The following is a 24,161-nucleotide window of genomic DNA, read 5'->3' as shown; positions in this document are numbered from 1 at the left end:
CAACAGCCGAGTCGGCATAGCTCTAGTGTTTTCAAATGTTCTTAAAGGTATCTTAACTCCTAAACAAAATCGTATATACATTATAAAAGTCTCTTAGAAGACGCAGTATCATGCCCGTTTCAAGCATAGATAAATATGTAGAAGATGTGCATTCGAGGTGTCCGTGAAATAACTATCTCCTCCTTTACTTGGTTTAATATTATATCGCAATCGCTTTAAAATTCTTTTATCCTCTTCGCCGTCGCCCGTCGAGGACAATTTTGACATGCTGGCATCCTTTGGAGCGTACACAGTACGAATGAATATTATTTCTTTATGCAAATTTTCTCAACTGCTGCCACTTGTTGTTGCGACTAGCTGTCAAGTCCGACTTCCGCCCTCCCCCTTAGCTATTCCAGGTCTCAGCCCTCAGCTCACAGCTTGCCCATTTGCGTGATATTTTGTTGAGCAAGACAAATGATTTCCATTTAATTTATTTTCGCTGCTTATTCTAAGACTGTAAGTGGCTGGCGAAAGGATTTAGCTGAATAAATTATAGGTTGAATTGTAATATCTTTGTCGGGGGGGAAACAGTTTAGAAAATGTGCCAGTGCGCGGGTGCGGCTCTGACAAATGTTGAACTACAAACTCAGAAGCTGCAAAATGGGCGGTTTGGCTGAACAGAATTTATAGTTATTTTATGCCAGCGTCAAGGCTAAGAACCATGTAAAAATGTAGATAAAATAATAAAAAATACAAGACGAGAAACCAAGCGGAACTTAAATTTCTTTATATAATTATTTAAATAGGTAGAGTAGATTTAAGAGTGTAGTATATTTAGCACTGAGTCGATCAGTATCTTCTGATCTCTACCAAGCGAAAGACTGCGAAACATGGTTTATTTACAATGTTTTGTAGCTTATGTGGTATTAACATTGAGGAGTATTTACAATGATGGGTTATTTACAACCCATCTACCCCGTTGTAGAGAAAGAGGCGCTCTTTCTGATGGGGTCAGCCAGGACTCTGGCGACCACGTTCGGATGCATTACTTGTGCTGAAGAAGTTAATCTGATCTGCGACCTTTGTTAGGCGGAGATAGCGTTCGATGGCGTCGGTTGCCACGTACCATGGCAGGCCAGCAACCATGCGTGCTGCCTGGAATTGGACCTATCTTATTCGTGCCCCAGACTAGCGTATTTCTATATGTTTTAATAAGCAGCGCCTTCGTGAAGATGTGCAGCTTGCTTTACGGCCTTAATAGTCAGTCGAGGTTTTGGGGCCTTCTCAAGTATTTTGCTCTAGTTGCTGTGATATGGGACCCCCATATGAGAATGGGCTGATGCGCTCAATGGTCCCTCCATCGAACCTTAGCATCTGGCAACCATCTGAGCGTAGCGTGACGGTGAGGCAAGCGGACTTTTAATATGGTAGGATCTAAACAATACAAAAATAAGTTTATGCCTGCCAAATAATGGGTAATTGCGTTCTATATTAATAAAAAATCAAAGTTCTTGAATCTGGTTCTGGTGATCAACGAGTATGCTGAAATGTATACTCCCTTTTGGTCTGTGGTGGACGGGACTTAGGCAATTTGAACCTGCAATTGTGGCTTTACAGGTACGTAAGAACTGTTAATTTAACAGTGGTGTTACATTTGCTGCAATTATCGAACTACTCCAAAGAAAACCAAAAACTTTATTAAATGCTGCAAGCTGCGTGTTCATTGGTTGGCGACAATTAGCCCAAACACTAGTCTTATAGTTCATAATTAGCTTGCATGCGATTAATTTTCCACATGAACTGCTGCTGCTGCTGCTGCTGATTTTCAGAGCAGAGCCGAACGGAGCGACATCGCCTGGGAGTTTAGTTCATAAATCATATGCATTGTCATTGCCAGCTTGCTGCCGACTTGTGCCAGCTAATCTTGACTGAGAATTAGGAGGTGGCAATCGCGCAGTCGCCTACTTAATATTTCCGCTCGCCTGTACGTCCGGGTCCTTCGCTCGCTGCACTCACTCGTATCGCAGACTCACGTCAGATGTCACTAATCTAAATTTATGCAAATTGCCAACTGTCTGACTGACTCACATGCTCCATGCTCCATGCTCCTTTACTCTCCACACTGCCATGTGCTCTTGCTATTACCCTGCCAGCGGCAGGCATTCACATCCACATTCACATGCGCAGCCACTTCCCAATGCAGATGCATTCGCAGATGGAGGCGACTTTGCAACAGTTGTAAAAATTGCAGCTAAATTCAAATTTGACATGCGGCAGGCGGAGTCGCTGTTGGATTCAGAGTTGGAGTCAAAGCCGCGACTCGCGAGTGTTTTGCTGATGTTTCCTTTTTTTATATATACCCTCTTATCAAATTACTAAAATCGGGTTAATGAACGGGCATTGATCTAGATCTCAAGCATGCGATTCTTTCTTTTTTTTTCTTTTTCCTGCTGTCTTTCTTCAAAATCGAAAAATATTTATTTATAAACTACGTTTTTTGAAACTATTTCGAATGGAATTATGCAGAACTTGAATATCTCTTATCATACTTGAATATCTTTATATCCTTTAATTAAAGCTATTCAAATTTTGAATTGTATCCAAACATTTATTGTGTGTGGGGCAGGGTATGCTTTAGTCCGTCACTAACGACTCGCGCACATTTGAATTTTTTTGATATTTGTTTTTTTTTTTCTCTCTCTATTTTGGCTTCTATGTTGGTAGCTTTCAGCTCCCATTCATTTAGGATGCAGTGCTCGTGTTGGAGTTGCCGGTTGGTTGCCTTGGCAAGCTCTTATTAAATTAAAACGAAGGCGTTTAAGTGCGCGCCAAGCACTCGGCTACCAGCTATCCGCTCCCAGCTCCAAGCTGCAGCTCAATCTGATATGCAAAACATTTTTGAAATAACTCAGTCGTAAATGGTGGCAGCTCAGCTCAGTTCAGTTCAGCTCAGAACTCTCGCAGGCTAAGAAAAATTAATTGAAAAACTTACACGCATCGCTGCTGGCCAAGAGTCTCTGCAGCTTTGGATTCGCAGTTGATTAGTTGGCCAAAAACTAAAAAAAAAAAAGAATAAAAACTCTTGTGCAGCTGCCAGTGTTCCGTTTGGCTGCAACTAGCTTGGTGTGGAGCTACCTTTCAGTTTCATTATCGCGCCTGGCACGCGATGCCCGCTAAGCTGGCCCCCATTTACAAGTCGGCGCCTTTTGTAAACGCAGCCAACTCTCCCCCCACTCAAATGGCCAATATGTAAAGCGACAAAGTGTGAAATTTTAGCTCGTATTGCCCACACACGTTTCACTGTCAGCGGACCGGCAATAAAAGCAACTAGGCAGCTGTTAGGAGTAGCGTAAATTTAAGGGTTTTTAGTTCTGTAGACTGTATTGAAGTAAACTGTATTTGTATTGTGTCCGACCAGATCTTGGAATCTTCTGACTACGTCTACCAATGTCTGACTATGTCTTACCATTTCCGGCATCGTCCGTCGTCCGATTACTGATGTCTGACCGCGTCTCAACAAGTCCGACAAAGTCTAACAAGCTCTGATCGCGCCTAACAACTTCTTGGACAGTCCGAAAACATATGGCAACGTCTGACAGTCTTACCGCGTCCGACAAACGTTTGACAACGTCTGACAAACGCACAAAACGTCCCACCGCATCTGATTATGTCTGACCGCGTCTTACCAAGTCCGACAACATCCTGCAGTCTGACAACATATGGCAGCGTCTGACACTCTTACCGCGTTCGACAAACGTTTGACAACGCCTGACCAACTCTGACAGCGTCCGACCGCGTCTGATAATGTCTGACCGCGTCTTACCAAGTCGGACAAGGCCGGGCATACTCTGACCACGGCTAACAACGTCTTGTTAAGTCTGACAACATATGACAGCGTCTGACAGTCTTACCGCGTTCGACAAACGTTTGACAACGCCTGACCAACTCTGACAGCGTCCGACCGCATCTGATAATGTCTGACCGCGTCTTACCAAGTCGGACAAGGTCGGACATACTCTGACCACGCCTAACAAAGTCTTGGACAGTCTGAAAACATATGGCAACGTCTGGCAGTATTACCGCGTCCAACAAACGTTTGACAACGTCTGACAAACTCACACAACAACCGACAGCGTTTGAAAATGTGTGCCCTCTGACCATGCAGAATACAGAATTAGAAACAATATTAGACCAGTCCTTTGTTCTTTTACTGCCAACTCAAAACTATTAAGAAACTCGAACTCGTTAGGTGTCGTCGGTTATACTACCTTGTCTTCATTTCATCAAAGCAGGGATGTAAAAAGATCTGGGGCTTCTTGTTCGGATCGAAGTGCTCGTGTCCCTTGGCCCAGTCGTAACCGAGAGCATAGGCAAATATTTGACCATCCGGATTAAAGCAGCATTTGGTCAATGGCTGATCCTTGGTGCTGCTGGAGAATATCTTGTTGCGCGAACACGTGTCCCAGCATATATAGACGCCATCGGAGCCGGCCGTGACCAGGGTCTGGTGCACAGGATGATGCTTAAGGTCATTCACTGCATAGATATTATGTATGCCCATGGAACAGGAGGAGCGATGACACTTGAAGGCAAATGATTCCTTGCCGTAAAAATAATGCACAGCCGCACGTCCCTCAATACCGCCAACAACGAAGCCTCCGGATTGGTTTTGACTTTCCCTAAAAATGCTAATGCAACGCGTCTGCTGCTTCAAATTACTCTCCATATGCCTGTAATCCATTGCAATCTTGTCCAGGGCGTAGAGCATTATGATGTTATCAGCACAGGCCACAGCGGCCATTGGATATAGGACATCGGCGTCGTAACAGCGATTGGGCAGACTAAGCGTGAGCATCGGCATTGGGCTGCGTATGTCCCAGAACTATGTCAAACAGGTGTTACTACTACTGCTGGGTTCCATCTAAATCAGGGTATCAGGTGCCTTACTTTGAGGGTCTTGTCCCACGAGCCAGTCATTAGGCAGGCATAATTGAGTGCATTGATCCAATGGCAGCTACGCACGCCTGCGTCATGTGTGCCTATCTGGATCAGTTGGTTCGACTGCAAATCCCATTGCTGTACCTCGCGTCCCGCCGTGGACAGATACACCTTGTTGCTATCATCGCTCCAGCTCACATCCAAAACGGGTGAATTGACTTTGCAGAAACCATTTGGAATTGTTGCCCCGTTCATTTCCACATGCCAGGTGCGTACCGTCTGATCCCAACTGCCGGCGCATAGCATATTCCTTGGTGCTGGACTAAATTCCAGTGCGGAAATGGAATCGCTGGGCGGAAAGCACACTTCAAAGTCCACTGAATTTTGGGGCATCATGTAAATTTCGAATTATAAAATTGAAGGAAATTCTTAACTTCTAATTGTCGTAGCTATTTATTATTATTTTATTTTTAAATTATGTAGATGTCAAATCAATAATATTGTTAAATTCGTTTTAAGGGCTGAACGATGCTTTGGATATTTCGGGGCTGCAGTTTGTTTTTGTGAACTATTTGTTTGAAATAGTGCGCGTAAATACTTAAACACAATTAAATTTTATAAGAGGGTATAATAGTTTTGCCACAGAATATGTAGCACATTGAAGAAAACGCCAGAGAACTCATTTACTGTAATGTTATTTTTATTAGCTTGCAGGCTGAGACATTACCGTTTGTTGGTCTGTTCCTTTGCAAACTATTAATGTACAATTTTATTAATAAGTAGTATTCAGCTGATAGGGGGTAGCACACTTTCGTATTATCAAAGAACTTTTCTTTCTTTGCTGCCCATCCACTTCAAGGCCAAAGCTCTAAGGCCCCTCAGTCAATCGCCAAATCTCTGAGCTGCTGTCTCAGTCGAACGTTTTCTGTTTTGTTATCCTGTAAATTGAAATTATGCACAACTGTTGTTTGTGTGCAAGCGCAGGGCTACAGTAGCTACCAAATAACAATTCCCCGGCCAATAAGCGAGCATTTTATTCGAAATGAACAGAAGCAACACCAGCAGCAGAAGCAGCAAAATGTATCTGCAAGATATACAGTGAGCATACAGCTGGGGAAGGCGTGCAAATATTTTAACTAAAACGCCAGCGACTACTTTTATCTGCAGCTGCAAGCCTCAGGAATGGGTATTTGTGAGATGCCGATATATATCGGCCCGTTGTGCCCCCGCGGCTGGCCGCCCACGTGGCAGCAAACACTGCCGCTGTTTTCAGTCAACATAATTTTACTACTTTTATGGGCAAAGTAATGCCCGACAGTAGTATCAGGGAAGGACTTCAGCCTGCCCTCCACCATCCACGTGCAAGTTTAAATTTCAACATTTCCTTTCATCTCACGCGTCTCGCGTGTGTAATATACTGAGAATGTGTTTTCCACATAGCCACGCCCTCAACCTACGCTCCTTGCTGCCCGCGTGCGCTCCTCTGTGAGTTTATTGGCCTCGCAGCATACTTTGAAATTTACTGGGCTTCACTTGTAATGCTTCGCAATATTGAAATTAATTACAAACAAAGGATGCTGCTGGAAGCATGTGTATCTCTTGGTCTCCCTCTCCCTCTCTCTCACACTTTCTCTCTCTCTCTCTGTGTGTGTCTGTAGAAGCCCGCACCACAGCCCCTTTCCTTGCACCACCCAGCCCCACTCGCTGTGGGCGTGTGTGTGAATAACATCGGTGTTGAGCTCCTCGAATTAATGTTCCGCCTTTGGCAACGTTTGGATTCTAAATTCTGATATTTCACAAAAAACATCAAATGGAATACATGCGAATTAAACACTCGCACACATGCACAGTTTAATTTTTCAATGGTTTTTCTATATCTGTCTACGCCATTAAAGGCCTATTTTAAATATGGTAAAAATATAATTTAAATTAAATTTTTCTATTTCACGCTAAGCTGAATCAAGTCATTTAAAATGCATCGATAATGAGTTTCAGCATCAAAAAATAATGCATAATTATAATTTAATTATTGTATACGGACCTATAAAAATACCAGAAAATTTGAAAACAAAAATATTTATTTCAAATGTATTATACGTAAATTGAAGTACTTCAGCATCTAAAGGTTTTATTTAATTATTTAAGCTTAGGAGAGAAAAAAATTAGCTTATGTACTTTAGTCGAGAGAGCACGACCGACAGATGCCCTGTAGCCGAGGATAGCCTTCAGATTATTGCAGATTTTGATAAGATATTGACAAAGAACATTTCCGAATATGTACGATTGCAACAGAATGAGGGACGTATGTAAAAATTTCATGACGAAACTGCGAGATTTGGCATCTGGACACACAGACATGACTATATCGACTCGACAGTCGATACTGATCAAGAATATATACACTCTATTGGGTCGACGGTGTCTTCTTCTATGCGTTACACACTAGGGACAAAAAATAAAAATATAATACCCTCTGCAAGTGTTTTCAAAATAGGTCTTGTTCGGAGTTGCAAATGTTCCCTCCTGTCTCTCTCTCTCACACACAGACATGTTCACAACGTCATTATCACGTCTTTGTCCACTTTCAATGAATGGAGAGCATAATAAATATAAATTAGTAATCGGCATATTAAATGGCTCTTAGCCTTTAAGTACCTAAATAAATATTTATCCGGTAATTTAAAGGGCATTAAAAAAATTTTAAAAATTGTATGCTTATAATTCTAATTAAAATTCTTTTTTTGGTCAGCCATTTAATAATGTAATCAAAACATTTATGTTTTTCTTGTCGGTTTTGTTTTTGCAACGCGTTGTCTCAAATCAATTAACGACTATCGATTAATACTATAAAAAAGAAAAATAAAAACAAATTGCAGAAAAACGCTTAACTCTGAATACGAAACTAATTAAAAATGTTTGACAAACAAATAAACAGATAAACAGGCAGGCAAGAGGCCATTTTTCCAATTGTGTAAACAATATTACAAGATAAACAGAAACGTTTTAGGTTGAAGAGGCGAAATTACATTTTCAGTCATAATTGCATAAGCACAAAGAAAATGCACTGCATGGGTAAATTTTTGAAGATAAACAGAGCAGAGCAAAACGCCGAAAGCCGCTGACAAAAGTCAACACACGCCAAAAACAACGAAAAACGGCTAAGATGTTCCTAAGAAAATTGCTTTAAGAAAATATAAGAAATTCGCCAGTCTGCTGCCGCATGTTTGCGCATCAAATATGAAGATTATGTGGATGTAGAGCAGTTAACGCAATTAACAGCAGCAACTTTTTCATGGCAATTTCATAAGAAATTTAGGGCCACATTTTCTAGCCAAGTTTGCACATGACAATTAGCGAACAGATACTTTTTGTTACCGCTGTCTCGCGCGACTGACACACCCACTTTTCTAAAAGCAACAGCAGCTAAATTTACGCAAATCTGATTTGTGCCAGACGAAAAGTAAAGACAGTCAAAAAGGCAAAAAAAAAAACGGCGTCTTCTTTATATCCATGATATTCTTTGTGATTATGTCTAGCCTAGACGCTCTCTGTGTACATGTGTGCATTTCCCTCTGTGTGTGTGTGTGTGTTTGAAAAGCTAATGAAATTTTCGTCTTTATAGCATTGAAAATTGTTTTTGCACGACGAGGCGGCCAAAAATGCAACCCAAACCAGACGATAACTAAAACTAGCATTCAATTCAATTTCAGCGCCGCGACTCTATGAAAGCCAAATAGAGATGAGCGCGTGAAAATACACTTCAAAAACACAAAGCTCACGGAATATACAATTACTAGCGGGTATTGCCCAGTCTTGCCCATGGAGCGTTTTGAGATATTACCTTTCCACTATTCCCCCACTCGCCAGCATGACCACTTCTCATCAACGGTTTCCGCCCATGTTGGCAGCAGACTTTTGATGAATAATCTTCCTTCCTTTATCAATCGTAGAACCATGCTTGGATTAATATTTACTCATTAGCTAATTACGGGTCAAATCGACTCTTCTGTGCTGACTAGCCAATTCAATTTCTCTATCCCCACTTAACTATGCCTTGCATGAACCATTCAGGGTTCTCTGTGCTAATTATAACAAGCATTACAGGTTATTTTGCTCGGAGTCTTCTCTTCCACGTATAAAGTCTTCTATTCTAAACTATTTAGAAAGTAACTATTCTTAGCATATAGTCGAAGGTTGTATCCTTTTTTACTTCGCAACTCGTGTCTACGTTACACGTCAGCGCCTCACGGTCGATTGGGCGGGAGGTGGGATGCAGTACATCGGCATTCGCGGGAAAAAATAAAAATACAAAAAAAATCTTCCGCTGGGAGTCTTGAAACTGAAGAATAAACTTTCGTTTATTAAACCCGCCTTTGCCACTCAGAGCTCTGTTCTTTACATTAAATACATATACAGAAGATATAACGCTATGCATTCGCTTTGCTTTTCTTCCTTTTGGGGGCTTTAACCCTAAAATCCGATCTAAGCTCAGCTTTGAATTAAGTACCCTTTTCTTAATCTCTTACAGCTATTTTTTCTTTGTGCCAAATAAAAAATGTAGTAAGCAAATATAAAGATTAAGATATTGCTTGCGGATTCGAACCGGCGATCTCAGACTTGTTAGTCTGACGCTTTTACTGGCGATAAGTCACGCGGATATCTCTAAGCAAGCTAATAGGCCATAAGAACGACGAACGGGCGGCTGCGGTTGAAATTAAAAAGGAATTTACCCAAATTGCTATTGAAGCCCGCGAAGTGAAGCGTTTGCGAGGCTTTTGCTTCTGCGGTTTGGGCAAAGTGCCAGGCAAAATGCTGGCAACAGTTGCAACTGTGGATTCGCTGGCTGGGGTTGACGGGGGGCGACAGTTTAATTGGGTTAGCAACGTCAACGGGCGTCGCGTCCCAGAGAGCTGGATCATTGGCGATGACATGCTGCGAGCCTGCAGCGGCTGAGCTACGAATTGAAGTGGAGTGAAGCGTAGATGAGAGAGCCGCCAATGCCAATCCCAATAGCAATCGATTTTCGTGCGCACCGTTCACTGGATTATTTCGTAATTAAACGCAAATGCAGCGGCCGTTGCTGTTGCTGTTGCCTGTGCCACGCCTTCGTTTCATTTTGGCCAAATGAAGCGTAAAAGCGTGTGGGCGTGGCCAATGAATGTTGTTTTTGACTGACCACCAAAGCGGCCGTCGATTGTTGGCCATGTTTGTTGACTAATTAATGACACTTGAATGCTTGATTTCACTGCATGCAGTTCCATTTCCAACGACCTTATCTATGGGTCAGTCACAGCGATTGCTGCGTGTTCGCGGTCAGTTTGACGAATTTCGAATTTGGCAATCGTGAAATGTTAATGACCCTGTGTAGACGGCGCCTGGACAACAGTTACCGTTCTGCTGCTGCAGATCCCCTATTGCCATTGAGTTCATTTGTAATTTAACAAGCTGCTGCCATTCACATTTTGACGGATAAACTGTTTGGCACAGGAGATTGAAATTGACGAGGGCTCAAACTGTTTACTTTCCATTTATATGCGAGCCAATGGTGAAAATACCTAATACAGATGTTTTTCTATAGCCTTGCAGAGAATATACAGATTGTAGTATGTAAAGCATATAAAGAGACATCTCCGACAGCATATGATATAAATATTCTTGATCAGTATCAACAGGCAGCTCAATATAGATATTTCCGTGTTTCTGTCTGTCCTTAGCTCTGATTCTCTGTAAACTTGTCTTCCAATTTTAAAGCTAATGACACGAAACTGTTGCAGGCCTTAAAAGTTTCTACATTACAAAACATTTCATTAATGATCAGTGTGAAACTATGCGAGTTATCTCATTTTTCCACTACCTATCAAAGGCTTGGTTAAAATGTTCACACTCCTTTTTTCTGTGACGTGTTAAGTGCTATTATTTGTTGTTTGGCAAATTTAACACCCATGCAGCCAGCCACAGCAACTAATTGCAGTCAGTTGTAGGTGCAGGACACTGGCCAGGCCCCGGCAGCAGCACATGGACGAGGAACCCGACCTAGACCAGAACCCAGCTTCATAATTAATTCAAATTTAAATTTCCTTTCGGCGCATTGCACGCGCCATTTTACACTGGCGAGACACGTTGTGGTGGTTGCCATAGGGATGGGAGGCAGAGGAAGACATGGCGGTCAGGTGGCCATAATCATGCGCGGCTTTTAGCGTCTGCCACGCCCAGAACATACGTGTGTGTTTGTGCTGAAAGGGGCTGGCTGCCAGCATAATAAACTGTTTAAATATTTAGTTGAAACGAGTTTTTAATGCTCATTTGCGCTTTTAGCAGCTGGCAACAACATAAGCCTGAGAAGCGGGCCAGAAGCAGGCTAATACCATGCACTTGTTTTTGTTGTTTTTACTGGAGTCGCATCATGAAATCGCCCTTACATAATTACAGATTGTGATACCAACACGCTTCGCTGAGCCGAGCAGCTGTTGTTTCAGCAGCAACAGCCGCTTATTAATTTTTAATTATGCCAAAGATGGACTTGACCTTTTTTTATGCAGCACTGAGCAGCATTTTATCTTGTCGCTGATTCAGCTTGGCTTTCCTTTTCCAGCTCCTTAGATATTCTAATGCGGGTAATCAGCTCCTCATTTTAAGCTGAAATTGTTAAAGTGACATTTGGCATTGAAACATTTTGGTGTAAATCCATTTTTATAAAATGAAAGGTCGCCGGTTCAAGTTAAGCAGCAATTTTCACTGTTTATTCGCCTGGCCAAAGCTGGATAGTACCCAAGAAAACTATGCGTCGTATACGCAACAAATTTCATTACTTAGATTTCATATGTGCCATTGCTTTGTTCAAGACATTGCAAACAAAAGCGGGAAAAGGGAATTTTAATCTTCTGTTTAAGCTTGTGTTTACTTTCCAATTGCCGAAGCAGAAAATGTAACAACTAATTTGTCATATGTTTGCTGCAAATCATGAAATGAGCACCAAAACTGAGGCATCTCCTCACTGAGGATTATTTCGTTGCCATTTCGCAATTATTCAAATTGCCCGTCGAGAGGAGGGGGACTGCGCGCGAAAGTTGACTACACAGTGCATGTATCTGAAGCTAAGCTGTCATTTCGTTGAGTGCTGCACAGGTCGCGGGGTCTCGTCAGATTGGATGAGGTGCGAAAACTGGCACGTAACGCAGCCTGCAGCTGTCGGAGGCTATGTACAGTGAAACCTGTCAGGCAAGTCTGCAATGGCACTGCAGCTGGGCAGCGACTAACTAAAATATGACCCCAACGCCAAACATCTCGCCAATAATTAAAAAATTTATGCCCAGCAGGTACAAGAAACGAATTACTCTATTTAAAGCAACAGTTGATGGCTGGGAGAAAAAAAATAAGCAGAGGTGATGACAATTATTTATATTATTAAATTGGCTTTATTTTAACATCTCCTTATTTAGTTGTATGTCGTGTTTCTCTATGCAAAGTTTTAAAATTTATTTTTAGGTCGTTTTCCACAGTGGAGGCGTTGGTTTTTCGAAAAGTGTGGAACACCTATCAACAATGATCTTTGAAAATTAGCCTGAGGCCGATCGGATGGTAGTTTTTGCGGGCGGCATTTCAATTGATCTCCAAACACTAAACAGCCACTCAGGGCAAATAGTTTTATATTAATAGATTTGATTACCTTAAACAGAGACTGGCTTTAAAGTACGAGCATGTTTCCTCTGTTGGCCACATTGCGTATGAGCGATGAAGTACAAATGGTTTTGACTGACGACCTTAACAAGATGTGCAAGTGCTCTCGCAACTGCTGCAACATTTTAAAATGGTTTCTGGGCTCAACAAACACACCACTAAAAGTTGCGCAAACAACCACCAATCAGTCAGGCAGTCAGTCAGCCAGCGTGTTGGTTTACGGATACGGATGCGGAAAACATATACTGTCAGCTACATCCTTTCGCTCTGCTTCTTCTAATCTATGTCAGTGGGCAGGGACAGGGACACGGGCAGGAACGGAAGGAGCGGAACGCAGGACGCTGACTAAAAATGCTTTCGGTTTGCGCAAAATGCAATTCGCCGGCAAATGACGCGTGTCACTGACTGACAAGCAAATGCAGCTTACTGTTGCAGTTGCTCTTAGCTGTGGTCGCCGGCATATTTCGGTCCGTTGTACTACTAGCACTAGGCCACGCTGACAGACAGGCAATCTAATTGAAATGCATCTAAAGAATGAGCACGCAAGCTAGATAAATTTGCATGTGGCAGCAGAAATGAGATAAGTGATTGATTCTCTTATAACACAAAAAAATGTCACTTTCTCATTAAGAGCGTTAAGATATTACGGGGAACCTTCATTAATTTTTGTTGTTTTAAATTCAATTAATACAATTTTTTTTTAATATAAACTTGGAACCTTGAATTTAACGGCAGGTTAAAATATAAAAAATATATATTAATATATGCATATGCTTTCTATTAGAAAACAACAAAAAAAAATAGCAATTGCAAACATATTCGAAGAGCAAACTTGCATTTAACAATATTATACCAAATCATGCACTCACTTCAAATCGATGGCCTCTTTGAGACGCTGGATACCGCTGCCAGCTATTTTGGTAACATCCTCACCCACCTGCCAAGAGATGACGCCAGTTTTCACATCGCGCCTCTGCACACATTTGATAACCTGACGATTCTCTGGCAGCAGCGTCATAGCGCCCGGATATTCAATGAAGACAACCAGACCCAGTGTCTCGGACAGCTCAATGATGCGATGCAAATAGCGCAAGTAAAACCATTTCTATTAAAAGTATATTTGAGAAAAGAAAGATCGTTCAGATCGTTAGTGTTTTGATATTAACCGAAACTTACAGTCGAATTGGACGCATCTTTAGAATGTATGCTGTTCATAAAAGAGGCCGTCGCGTATTGCAAGCAAACGAACTCGCTAAGCTGTGGTAGCAGTTGTTGTTGTAGTGTAAGTTGACTATTTAGACTATGTAGCTACGTTTACGCACCTTCTCGAGTTGTCCCAGAAACAGCACCGACTGCCGGGCAATATGTGCCAGTGCCATTTGAAAGGCCACCAGCAGTATGTCCATTATGTTATGATCAGCGCGATGCCAAAAACAGTCGGTTTCATCGCGAGTTAACTTGATGCTGGTGCGCACATTGCGAAAATCAAAGTCATCAACACTCTGGAAAACCGAAGACCACTTAAATTTACTTTTAGAAAATGTAATTTAAGCTAAAAAACCAGGCACTTAGACGATATACCATAAGGCGGTTATTTGACCTGGCCCGATTTGGATTTAGCTTATGATTTACGTTTATTATAATACTGTTCGTAACGCCGTTGGTCGGTCACTTCTATTGCAACTATATGACACATATAACTTACCACCTGATCCAAAGCTGTATAGCGATTGAGGCGTGGCACAAAGAACCACACGGTGTACTCATTAATGGTGATGTACTCGAAAATGCAACGCACTTGGTCAAAAATGTGCAGCAAAAAGCGGCGCTCGGTGAGACGAGTTGTTTCATTGGCCACCAGAAAGTTGTTCGCCAGCCTTTTCAAAAGCTTCTGCTGGTCATCGTCCGGACGCTCCAGAAGCTTGGCAAAGGTATCAAACGGATTGCCATCTCTGAAATTAATTTGTAAATATCTTATATGTTTGCAATTTGTGAAATGTCACCCACCTGAAGTTGCTGTAGCTGCTTGCATCAGCCTGGATGATTTTCAGCCAGTTAATTGCACAATCCTGATGCACACTGCGCACCAGGTCAGATGTGTGCGGCGGCTGTACAAAGAATATGTTATGGAACTCGGCGACGGACACCTCACGCCAATCACCCAAGTTGATCTGAAACTTAATGGAATCCAGGCGATGCACATCATCAAAGCGACGGTGCACGTTTACCTCGTAAATCATTTGGCGACGTGCGCGCATTTGCTGTTTTTGCTGATTGCGACGGTCTTGGCGCTCTCTGGCCTGCTTCGAAGTGCTTGGCTCCATGTCCAAGTCGCTGTCTGGGTCAGGATCATACTGAACACTAATGCCGCCCAAGCGTTCCAGCTTGAAAGTCATCCCGACGCTACCCTTGCCAATTTCCAGCTGTGGCAGGCGACGCAAGCTCTCAGCGTTGGCATACTCCATGCCACACATCAGCTGAAGCGCATGGCCAACGGGCGTAACTATGAGTGGCGATGATGGCATTGTTCCGTTTGGCTTGTCCAGATTGTATAGCAATAGATGCACATTGTCCACCTGGGAAAATTTTAAATACTCCTTCTCGCAACCCAGACAATCTTCAATGGTCAACTGCAGCGTGTGTGTGTGTGTGTGTGGATATAGGAGATAAATATTTATTACACTTAAATTCAAAAACTTACCGACAAAATTTGCAACAAATTAGATTCGATGTGTTCAGCCATCGTTCACAGTTTTCTTTACAAAACTTTTTGGCTTTTCTCGAACTTTAAGGCACATGTAGCGAGCACTGAAAGAATAAGTGTTGATAAACGTGTGAAGCTCAACGCGTTGCTGTTATCGATAATCCTAGCTCTTAACTGCATTTGCTTGAGTTGTCGATCACTTACTAAGTAAAGTATATTAAATTAATCAACTTGTTGTTCATTGTTTAAGTATAATAAAAGCCACAAACTTAGGCTGGCTAATAGAGTTTCAGCTTATAATTGCAGCCGACACCGAAAAAATGTGCAAGCGTTGAATTAAAATCCTATTGTCCTCGAATACCAGATTTGTATTAAACTAACTGAACCCATGAGACTTGTGCCTGAACATCCCAAAAATGATTTTGTCCAGCTCTCATGCCTTGCAAAATTTGCTAAATCAAAAAGGAATTAACATTTTAAGCTGCGCTAACCACATGAAGTGAGCCATTAAATTGAAAAAGCCAACATAGTATGTACATAAAATTAGGATTAACGGCTTTCTAAGTGCCATCAAAGTCCCCGGAGTGTTTGCTCTGGCCAACAATTAGTCCAATGTGGCATATTAAAATCGCTATAAAATGACATTTTTTATACCCAAAAATATGTTCATGCGCTTGGCGAACTTTCTAATTTACCGGAGTAACCAGTGAGAACGCCGCCTCGTAAAAATGCCAGCAAAGTAATAAGTATTTAAACAAATAAAACAAAATTGTGATTTCTTGTCAAATTTTTTATGAGGCCGCTCTTTGCACATTACCAAAGAGTTTTATTTACTATGACCGGCAGCTCCACATCTTTGCGAAAAACGGATGCTGTTCTATTGTAACTAAAGAATTTATATATATATATTTACATATAAAAACAGTGAAATCTCTCAAATATTTTTGTGCCCAAACTGCATAAAAAAATTTATACATATGTATTATTATTAATGCATAACTTATTACTAAAGGTTAAGGAATTGCCCGACGATCGCTTAAGTGAGCTTTTAATGCAAACAAACATTTAATTTTACTGCGTTTTGGGCGCTTTTGAAATATTAATGATGATTGCGTTTTGGGCGCAATGCGTGTTTCTTGATTTATAACCTCTCTCTTGGCCAGATGTGTTTCAAGGTCTTAGACTGTGTCTTTTGACTGATCATCAGGCTTTAAACGCTGCCCCATGCCATAAAATATATACATATAAATAAAATTAAAAGTGAGTCTAGTTTCATATATTGTGACCACACAAGCAACTTTTAAATACAAGTGCTTCGTTTGTAGCCAATGCCAGCGGCTGCAAGTAGCTTAAATAACTGCAATTGGTTTCTTCATAACCATAACACCATTAATTCAATAAGCCTCACACACACATGTCCAGAAATGTGGCTGTCGTAAAATATTTGCCTTAATTTTTCTTTTGCAACTCACAAAAACACTTAGGCCTTACTCCTTTGCAGCTGCTGCTCAATCGATTGGGCCATTTTAAAATATTCAACAGCTAAACTGCGCGGACAGTTGCAATAGAGCTGTGACCACCTAATAAGCCAACTAGTCGCTTGGGTCGATTCGCTAGCTCGTAATGCAAAAGAAATTATGGCAATTTAACGGAGGATCGCGATCCAGACCTGGTCTCACATTGCAATTAGTTGGCAACGCTGCCTCGGGGCAGCTCTGCATTGGAGTTGAGCTCTGCTCTGGTCCGGTAGTCGTTGAGATTTTATCGCTAACATAAATTTTCAGATAAAAGCGCGAAAATGTTGCTCATGACTGGCTACATGTCCACACAAGGACAAACACACATACACACACATTCGTTAGCCCCGCCCCCGCGGTTCGATGGCTCGCATAGTTTTCGATCATTGAGCAAAAGAAATTATAGCAATTTGCTTGTCAAATTGTTGCCAACCGGCACAATAAATCGAGCTCTTTAATGGAGGACCACTGTGTGGCATCGGTCCGTTCGATCGCGATAGAGTTGTTTTAGAAATAAATTATCCCCAAGGCACACCAGGCGAGCTGTAGATCCTCGTTTGCCGGCTGGAGGATTCCATCGTCGCTTAGTGGCCGTTAAATTGTAAAATGTGCAATTTCATTGGCATGGCTTTTACTTAGGCCGATCATTTTCCGCACTAATTTAATGGTGCTATACCATGAAGCAACCAAATTGAATATAACTGCAAGTCGAATCGACGACTAAATTGATTGCAATATTCTTGTGTTGATTTATAGCATGCGGGCAGGTAATTTGACGTTTCTTATGGATTTCAGATGGGGTTTCAATTAAATAGGTGCTGAAGATAAACTGTGAAAAGATACATTTTCATACCCTGTAGCGAATAAATACGTGGTCGGCGTTGAAGCATAAAAAGGGGCACTCATGTATTAAGACTTTGATTCAATTCAATATGGGGAGGAATCGCAACCGATCCGGCAACTAATTTTTTTTTTTATAATTGAGGGTATCTCCGAGTCGAGCAGTCTTGACTCACATTTTTACACCACTCGCAATCAACATTTTGAACAACAATTTCTAGAAGTTTAGCCAAATGCAAAGTCCCCAAATGATATCTGGACGCTAGCAAAGCCTCCAGCTTAATTTCGCATTTATTCCGGGCGAAACTGCAAATATGTGCTGTGCTTTTTTCTAGCTAGGTCTGATCTAGAAATGCATAGGTAAACGGTTCGCTTTAAGCCGGGCCTAGCAATGGTCTGCTCAACTCGCATCTGCAATTACGGGCATTTTTATAGTCTCCATGTTGTGTGTGCCGCTTGCACCTGATGTGGTCCTTCGTGGTGGCGCATGTGGTAAGCTTTGGGCGCCCATTGCCCGTAATTCGAAATGTTTACGGTACATTTAATTTCATTTGGATTATTACAATATGCTTTAGGAGTTTAGCTGAGAAATGTTTGGCTCTTGCCGTGGCTTGCTCTCTCACTCTCTTTCTCTCGCTTTCTGGGTTTCTCTGTTTTTCTCATGCTCCATTTGCGGCGTCTTTGCCCGGAACAATGAGCCATGAAGTGGGTGGGCGTATTTTGGCTTTGGTTCTATCCGACACTCAGGTGCTCATTTTTCATTGTTGTTGCCGAAAATGTAATTGCGAATTTCAGACAAATGTGAAATTTGAATTTACAAGTTTAACTTTTCTTGTAACGAGCAAAATCATTTGTTTGGCTTGCTTACAGACACACACACACACACAGGCCGACTGCTCCTTTTATGCATGTGGGTGTGTTTGCTTCGAGTGTGCAGTTGGCAATTCTCGACTAAGTTCATTTGTTCCATTTCAACGCTCCCAGCAGCAGGCAAAAGCCAGCAGGCAGCAGGCAGCAGACAGCTTCCGTCGCATTTCTTGCCAGGCCGCATAAACAAATGTACTTCCCGGTTTTCGGATGCTGAGCTAACTTCCCCTCTCCAACCCATCCCCTTTCCAGCAGCATATTACCAGTATTTTCAATCTTTCGCCATTCAACAATGGCAGCCGTTGCCATATTTCCTGCTTTTTGTATTGTGCCTCTTGTGCTTTGCCTCGAATTGAATTCTCAGGTATACCCTACACAAAAACATTTAGTTTTTTTTTTCTCATTTCTGGGTTTGTATGTGATGCATCAAACGAGTCGGTCAGAGGCTAGCCGATATATAAAGCTAACTCGTATAGCGATGAGCTTGCGTCTGTGATAGCTGGACCATAGTATTAATTGGGAAATTTGTTTATGCAAGCTCAACTATATACTTCGTTTCTGGAAGCTGTAACCAAGCGGGAGTTTTAAGTTGCTTATTTTACTTCTTAAACTTAGAGTGAAAATACTTTTTTTGATGATGAAGTGTTTATATAAATTCAAAATGACACTCTTTATTTGAACATAATAGACATTTGATTGAGTTTAGACATTGTGTCTAACATTTATTCAAATCCATATGTTAAACACGTTTCATATATTAAAAATAAAACATTGGAATTTTTTAAAACGATGTTCTTATTTATAAGCACCAAAAAGGCATACACATTTAATTGACTCTAATACCCTGTACCGATTAAAATGGAGAGAGTTTTGTTTATTTCTCTTGAGTTTTATGTTTTTAATTTCTGGAACAAACCAATTCGCTTAGGTCTGCGAGTGCACAATAGGCAAAGTATCGATATATCGTCGATGTGATATTTTTGCAAGATCAGCAGCCACGCACTCCGTTACCCCACTCAACATTAGTTGCTCTGCGCTCTTTCTGTGTGTGTGGTCGTGGACCGGCGAAAAAGAATTCAATTTTGCAAAACAAATACAAATTATTAAATACCCGTGAATTGCTTTTGCTGCAAATATGGCTAATTTAAAGTTTTACAATCCTAGCACTAACATGCTGCGAGCTTACATGGTAAATTTCAATGACCAAAGTTTAAGAGAAAATGATACTTGCTTCGGGGAATATCTGGAAACACGCCAATTGAGCTTTGACAATATCTGCTCTGTTCTTAAAAAGCTGCTCACCATTGAGGATTTGAGCAAAATGGAAGTCTACACTCAACTCATGCAGACGAATGTAAGCGTAATGAGAGTAGACAGTGTACGTTATGAAATTAATCTAAGCCAAACTGAAATTAATGCCGAAGATGTCTTAAAGCCCGACATGGACGAGCTAGTACTTGTGCCAAATGCAAGTCTGTTGGAAATGCCCTTGCCCAATCCGCTGATCTTGGCACAGATGCCGCATATACACGAGTCTCTCGATCCAAGAGATAATAAGTGCCGTCATGTAGGCAGCATCGTAAAAGTAGAAAACTCAAGTGTTATTTTTGAATACTCAAACATAGATTTGATGAATTTACACAAAAAATGGAACATTATCTTTAGATCCCCGCGCATTCCGTTTCGCCTAATGTACCACGCACTGGACCTGCTTATGGTGTGTCGCACAGAGCGCAATTATTTGTTTGCTATTCCTAATTTAACTAATCGGCTTCATAAGTCCGACTGTTTTGAAGAATTTTCTCTGATCAACACACAAATCGCCACAAATAGTGAACAGCTTCAGGCAGTAAAGCAAATAGTTAATGGACCTAACTCTCTAGCGCCATACATTGTATTCGGACCACCAGGTGAGTAAAGAAAGTAAAAACTCAGCTAGCCCTGGACACGGACTTATTACCGATCGATTGCAGGAACCGGAAAGACTACAACTATTGTGGAGGCCATTCTTCAATTGTGCCTTTTACGTCCGGAGAGTCACATAATTGTCACGGCGGGCTCTAATTCGGCCTGCGATACGGTAGCTTTGAAGATATGTGAATTAATTGAGAATAATGTTAGATTTGCCGATCAAAAAACTAAAGTGGTCCTGCGTGTTTTCTCGAGACAAAGATATGAGCAAGGGCTGGATAATGTGGATCCCCTAGTGGTGAAATACTCCAATTGTGTAAATTTTTTCAGGGCGTTCAAAAATTTAAATTTAAAAAGATATAGGATCATTGTGACCACTTTGTGCCTAGTGGGCCTGTTGGCACTAAAGGATACAAATGTACAATTTACGCATGTTTTCATTGATGAGGCGGCAGCATCTACTGAACCAGAGACGCTGCTTGGCATCGTGGGCATTAAGAATGCCGCATGCCATATTATACTCTCTGGTGATCACAAACAATTGGGCCCTTTCATTGGTAGCCAGCGTGCATCCAGCTTGGGCTTCGGTCAATCTCTTTTGGAGCGTCTGATGCTTAGCAAATGGTACCAGTTGGATGCCAGTGGCAACTATGACCGGACCCTACAAACGCGCTTGCGTCGCAACTATAGATCCCATCCGGAGATCGTGGGGCTCTTTAATAAGCTCTATTACAACGATGAGCTCATGGCGTTGGCGCCACCAATGAAGGTTAACATGGCCGCCAAATGGAAAAAGCTGGCCAATGCCACGTTTCCCATATTATTCCACAACATATACGGAAAAACATGTTACAAGGTGAACTCGAAGAGCAGGTACAATCAGCAAGAGGCCCAGGTGCTTAGCTGGTATGTCAGAATTTTGCTAGGAAGAGGCATCGGCGGTGGCTTGCGAGTGAAGCAGCAGGACATTGGCGTTATTACACCATACTTGGCACAGTGTGAGCTGATCAAGCAGATATTTAAAGAACGGGGTCTGTTCGATGTAGACGTAGGCACCGTTCATCGCTACCAGGGACGTGAGAAGCCCATTATTGTTGTCTCCTTGGTTTCTTCATATACCTGCGCAAGCTTCGTAACTAATCCTCGACTACTGAATGTTATACTCTCGCGAGCCATGTCATTATTAATAATGATTGGCAATCCGGTTAGTTTAGGAGCAAGTAAAGATTTTCAATACATCATCAACAAGTGCGAGTTGCATCAAAACGTTTTGGGCAAGATGATTGACAATAAAACCAGCTTGCAAGGGTAAAATAAAATGTATTTGAAAAAATAACTTTTAAATAATTGGGTAAAACGTATAACTTTAGAACCGAAAACAAAATGCCAAGTGAATACAAAACAAAAGAAGAAATACACAAAAAATATATTAGATTTTTAAGTGGTACTTCTACGGCCAAAATGTAACCTTATAGTTTTAAAAGCCATATATGCTCTAAGAATTATATTTTTTGCAAATCTTTGTTTTAATAATCTTGTACATGAAACATCTCTGACATCACTACAGAAATGCATCTTTAAAATGTTAAAAGCTAGATATGGTATAAGATTTAAATTTGTATACACAAATTAACGTACAAACACAAAACTGTAGTTATGATTCTCATTATCTATAAATATGTAATGAAAAACTGTGGTTGGCATAAGCAAAAGGTTTTTATGCTAAATATTTATTTTATGCACGCATTGAATTGCCTGTCTGTTTAATGATTAGTTCTAGAATTTTTCGCTGACTTTTGTATATTTGTTTGGACTTTGTACACCATGTGGACGAGCTTTTGTACTCGAGCGTCATACCGAAAATGTTACATTTCACGTATTGCTGGCTCTGACTCTAACATTCGCTATGCTTCTTTATATTTTCTTGCTGCTCTATTGTTGTAGTTCTTCAGGGCCAAGCCAAAGTGGCGTGTTCCGGTCTGCCACAAAAAACAGTGGACCCACAGTCCATATAGCCGACAGCAGACGCCTGCAACTCCGACTGCGCCCTCGCATGCACACATGCACAAATACAATTAGAGACTCGGTTTGTTGGTTCAACTTGTTTGCTTACATTCAACTTGCTTCACTTCTGCTGCGATAGTTTTTTGCCATTCTCAGTAACTTGCCTCATTCTCTCGCTCTCTGGAAAGTTTTTGGCCAACTTTGTGCTCGTCATTGTGTGAGCGCCCTAACTTAATTTTGTGGATTTCTATGCATTTCTCTCTGCATGTATGTGTATGGGTATGAGTTTTGTGTTTGTTTAAATGTTGTATAATTCACTGATTTCTTGTGGCTTTTGTTGTATTTTTGTGTGTGACTCTGTGATTACGTTTGGTTTGAAATCTGGGCGCATGATGCGTATGAGCAATGTTCTTTTTGTGTACTGACAAAAATGGACGAGAGAATTGTGTTTATTCCTATGTGGAAATATGGGGAAATGAAATAATTAAATGGCACTGCTTTTTAGCAAACATTGAGGAAACTTTAGTGTGCTCAACATAAAACAAAATGCATATTTACCGACATAATTTTTTGTATTAAAATATACATACATCGATTTAGGTACTTTTATTTCAATCGAACTTGAAGTACAATGTTAATAAAGAAGGTTAATATTATTCAGCAATTTTAAAATGGTTAATATATAGAATTATCAGCATTATATATATTAACATTTTTATCCTGTTGATAATTCCGCTCATACACAAGCCTAATACGCTTACAAAGCCGTTTAAACTGCCACTGAATACTAGACCACTAGCGGATCGTTATAGTAATCCACAAATCTTCAATTGCTTTTGTGGCTATAAAATAGCCAAAATACTTAACTGGTTCCAAAAAAAAACAAAAACTAGCAAGTCTTTATTTTCCACCGAGACGAACAACATGCAATACAAATGTTGTATCCGAAATTTATTGGCAGCACTTATCAGATTTGCTCATAAATCTGCAGAAAAAGCCCTGGGCATCGCCTGAGGCGTGGGTGGCTGGTGAGCACGAGCGAGACATTTATTTGCATGCTCCAGTGTCCGGTGCTGGTCGCACAATCCACAAATTAACATGACATTTTTACAAGCCCAAACATGTGTACACATGGGCCTCTGGTCCGAGGCCCCTCCCCTCTGCCCATTCGAAATTAATAGCCGGCCAGTCGGGCACGACAATAAAAACAACAACTAGGAAATACCAGGCCTGGAACATGGATAGTTATGGACACGGGCCAAAAAGTCAAACATTTGAATAGCATCTGCGGCTGGTGAATATTGAGATCGAAGCGAACAGGTTGCCAGTTTATACATGTGCCGCCTGGCCATAAATTTAATTACTCAAAGCACCAGAAATGAGCAAAACAAAACCCCTTTAAACCCCTTCCGCATTTATTCCATGCCAGACATTCGATAATCTGGGCCAAGTGATGTGCACACACACATACACAAAGTTTTCATTGACAGCAGTTCGTAAAGGAAGCACAAAATATACACACACAGACAGACACTCACAACCAAGCGCATGCACACAAATCATGACAAAACATTTGGCCAACAAGTTTTTCCTTTTTTTTTTGTGTTTTTTCGGTGCAAATATTCAAGCATGGCAAGGACGATGATGAAGTTATCAGCAAAAACAAGCAAAATGTTGGCACAGTTTCAAAAAACCATAAAGTTAAAAAATAGTGAGCTAGA

The 24,161-nt window shown here is 41.2% G+C and overlaps 3 protein-coding genes across 5 annotated transcripts; 1 reads left to right on the top strand and 2 right to left on the bottom strand.

Moving 5' to 3' along the window:
- Nucleotides 1–2,577: 2,577 nt before the first annotated feature.
- Nucleotides 2,578–5,383, bottom strand: LOC115766552 (mRNA export factor). Its single transcript, XM_030710528.1, has 4 exons — nt 4,930–5,383; nt 4,251–4,864; nt 2,975–3,038; nt 2,578–2,862 (listed from the first exon to the last, which is right to left on the bottom strand). Exons 1-4 carry the CDS (start codon nt 5,314–5,316, stop codon nt 2,830–2,832), a joined length of 1,098 nt encoding a protein of 365 aa, XP_030566388.1. The 5' UTR covers nt 5,317–5,383; the 3' UTR covers nt 2,578–2,829.
- Nucleotides 5,384–13,339: 7,956 nt separating this feature from the next.
- Nucleotides 13,340–15,408, bottom strand: LOC115766553 (protein ORD). 3 transcript variants are annotated; one of them, XM_030710530.1, is made up of 7 exons: nt 15,299–15,408; nt 14,826–15,227; nt 14,605–14,768; nt 14,303–14,549; nt 13,920–14,099; nt 13,774–13,854; nt 13,340–13,702 (listed from the first exon to the last, which is right to left on the bottom strand). In XM_030710530.1, exons 1-7 carry the CDS (start codon nt 15,338–15,340, stop codon nt 13,463–13,465), a joined length of 1,356 nt encoding a protein of 451 aa, XP_030566390.1. In that variant the 5' UTR covers nt 15,341–15,408; the 3' UTR covers nt 13,340–13,462. The 3 variants fall into 3 exon arrangements, with proteins under 3 accessions (XP_030566390.1, XP_030566389.1, XP_030566391.1); XM_030710529.1 differs by having other exon boundaries at nt 13,341–13,702; nt 14,605–15,227; XM_030710531.1 differs by lacking the exon at nt 13,774–13,854 and having other exon boundaries at nt 13,341–13,702; nt 14,605–15,227.
- A 4,187-nt stretch (nt 15,409–19,595) lies between these two features.
- LOC115766563 (putative helicase MOV-10) lies at nt 19,596–22,065 on the top strand. Its single transcript, XM_030710542.1, has 2 exons — nt 19,596–20,435; nt 20,499–22,065. The coding sequence occupies exons 1-2, from the start codon at nt 19,661–19,663 to the stop codon at nt 21,746–21,748; spliced, it is 2,025 nt and encodes a 674-aa protein (XP_030566402.1). The 5' UTR covers nt 19,596–19,660; the 3' UTR covers nt 21,749–22,065.
- Nucleotides 22,066–24,161: the final 2,096 nt, after the last annotated feature.

Source organism: Drosophila novamexicana, unplaced genomic scaffold (genome assembly GCF_003285875.2).
Source record: "Drosophila novamexicana strain 15010-1031.04,08,12 unplaced genomic scaffold, DnovRS2.1 tig00001209-arrow-arrow-pilon, whole genome shotgun sequence".
NCBI lineage: Eukaryota > Metazoa > Arthropoda > Insecta > Diptera > Drosophilidae > Drosophila > Drosophila novamexicana.
Note: the sequence above shows the minus strand (reverse complement) of the source record. Positions and strands in the feature narration are given on the sequence as shown.

Bases quoted from the DNA above. Each gene is read 5' to 3' on its own strand.
- LOC115766552 (XM_030710528.1), bottom strand. From the start codon at position 5,316: ATGATGCCCCAAAATTCAGTGGACTTTGAAGTGTGCTTTCCGCCCAGC. The intron at 4,865-4,929 runs GTAAGGCACCTG...TGTTTGACATAG, and splicing joins CGTGGGACAAGACCCTCAAA to TTCTGGGACATACGCAGCCC. The intron at 2,863-2,974 runs GTAAGTTTTTCA...TTTGCATATCAG, and splicing joins CTTGGCCAGCAGCGATGCGT to ATTGAGCTGCAGCTTGGAGC.
- LOC115766553 (XM_030710529.1), bottom strand. From the start codon at position 15,340: ATGGCTGAACACATCGAATCTAATTTGTTGCAAATTTTGTCG. The intron at 14,100-14,302 runs GTAAGTTATATG...TCGGTTTTCCAG, and splicing joins ATACAGCTTTGGATCAGGTG to AGTGTTGATGACTTTGATTT. The intron at 13,855-13,919 runs GTGCGTAAACGT...CTGCTACCACAG, and splicing joins TTCTGGGACAACTCGAGAAG to CTTAGCGAGTTCGTTTGCTT.
- LOC115766563 (XM_030710542.1), top strand. From the start codon at position 19,661: ATGGCTAATTTAAAGTTTTACAATCCTAGCACTAACATGCTGCGAGCT. The intron at 20,436-20,498 runs GTGAGTAAAGAA...GATCGATTGCAG, and splicing joins CATTGTATTCGGACCACCAG to GAACCGGAAAGACTACAACT.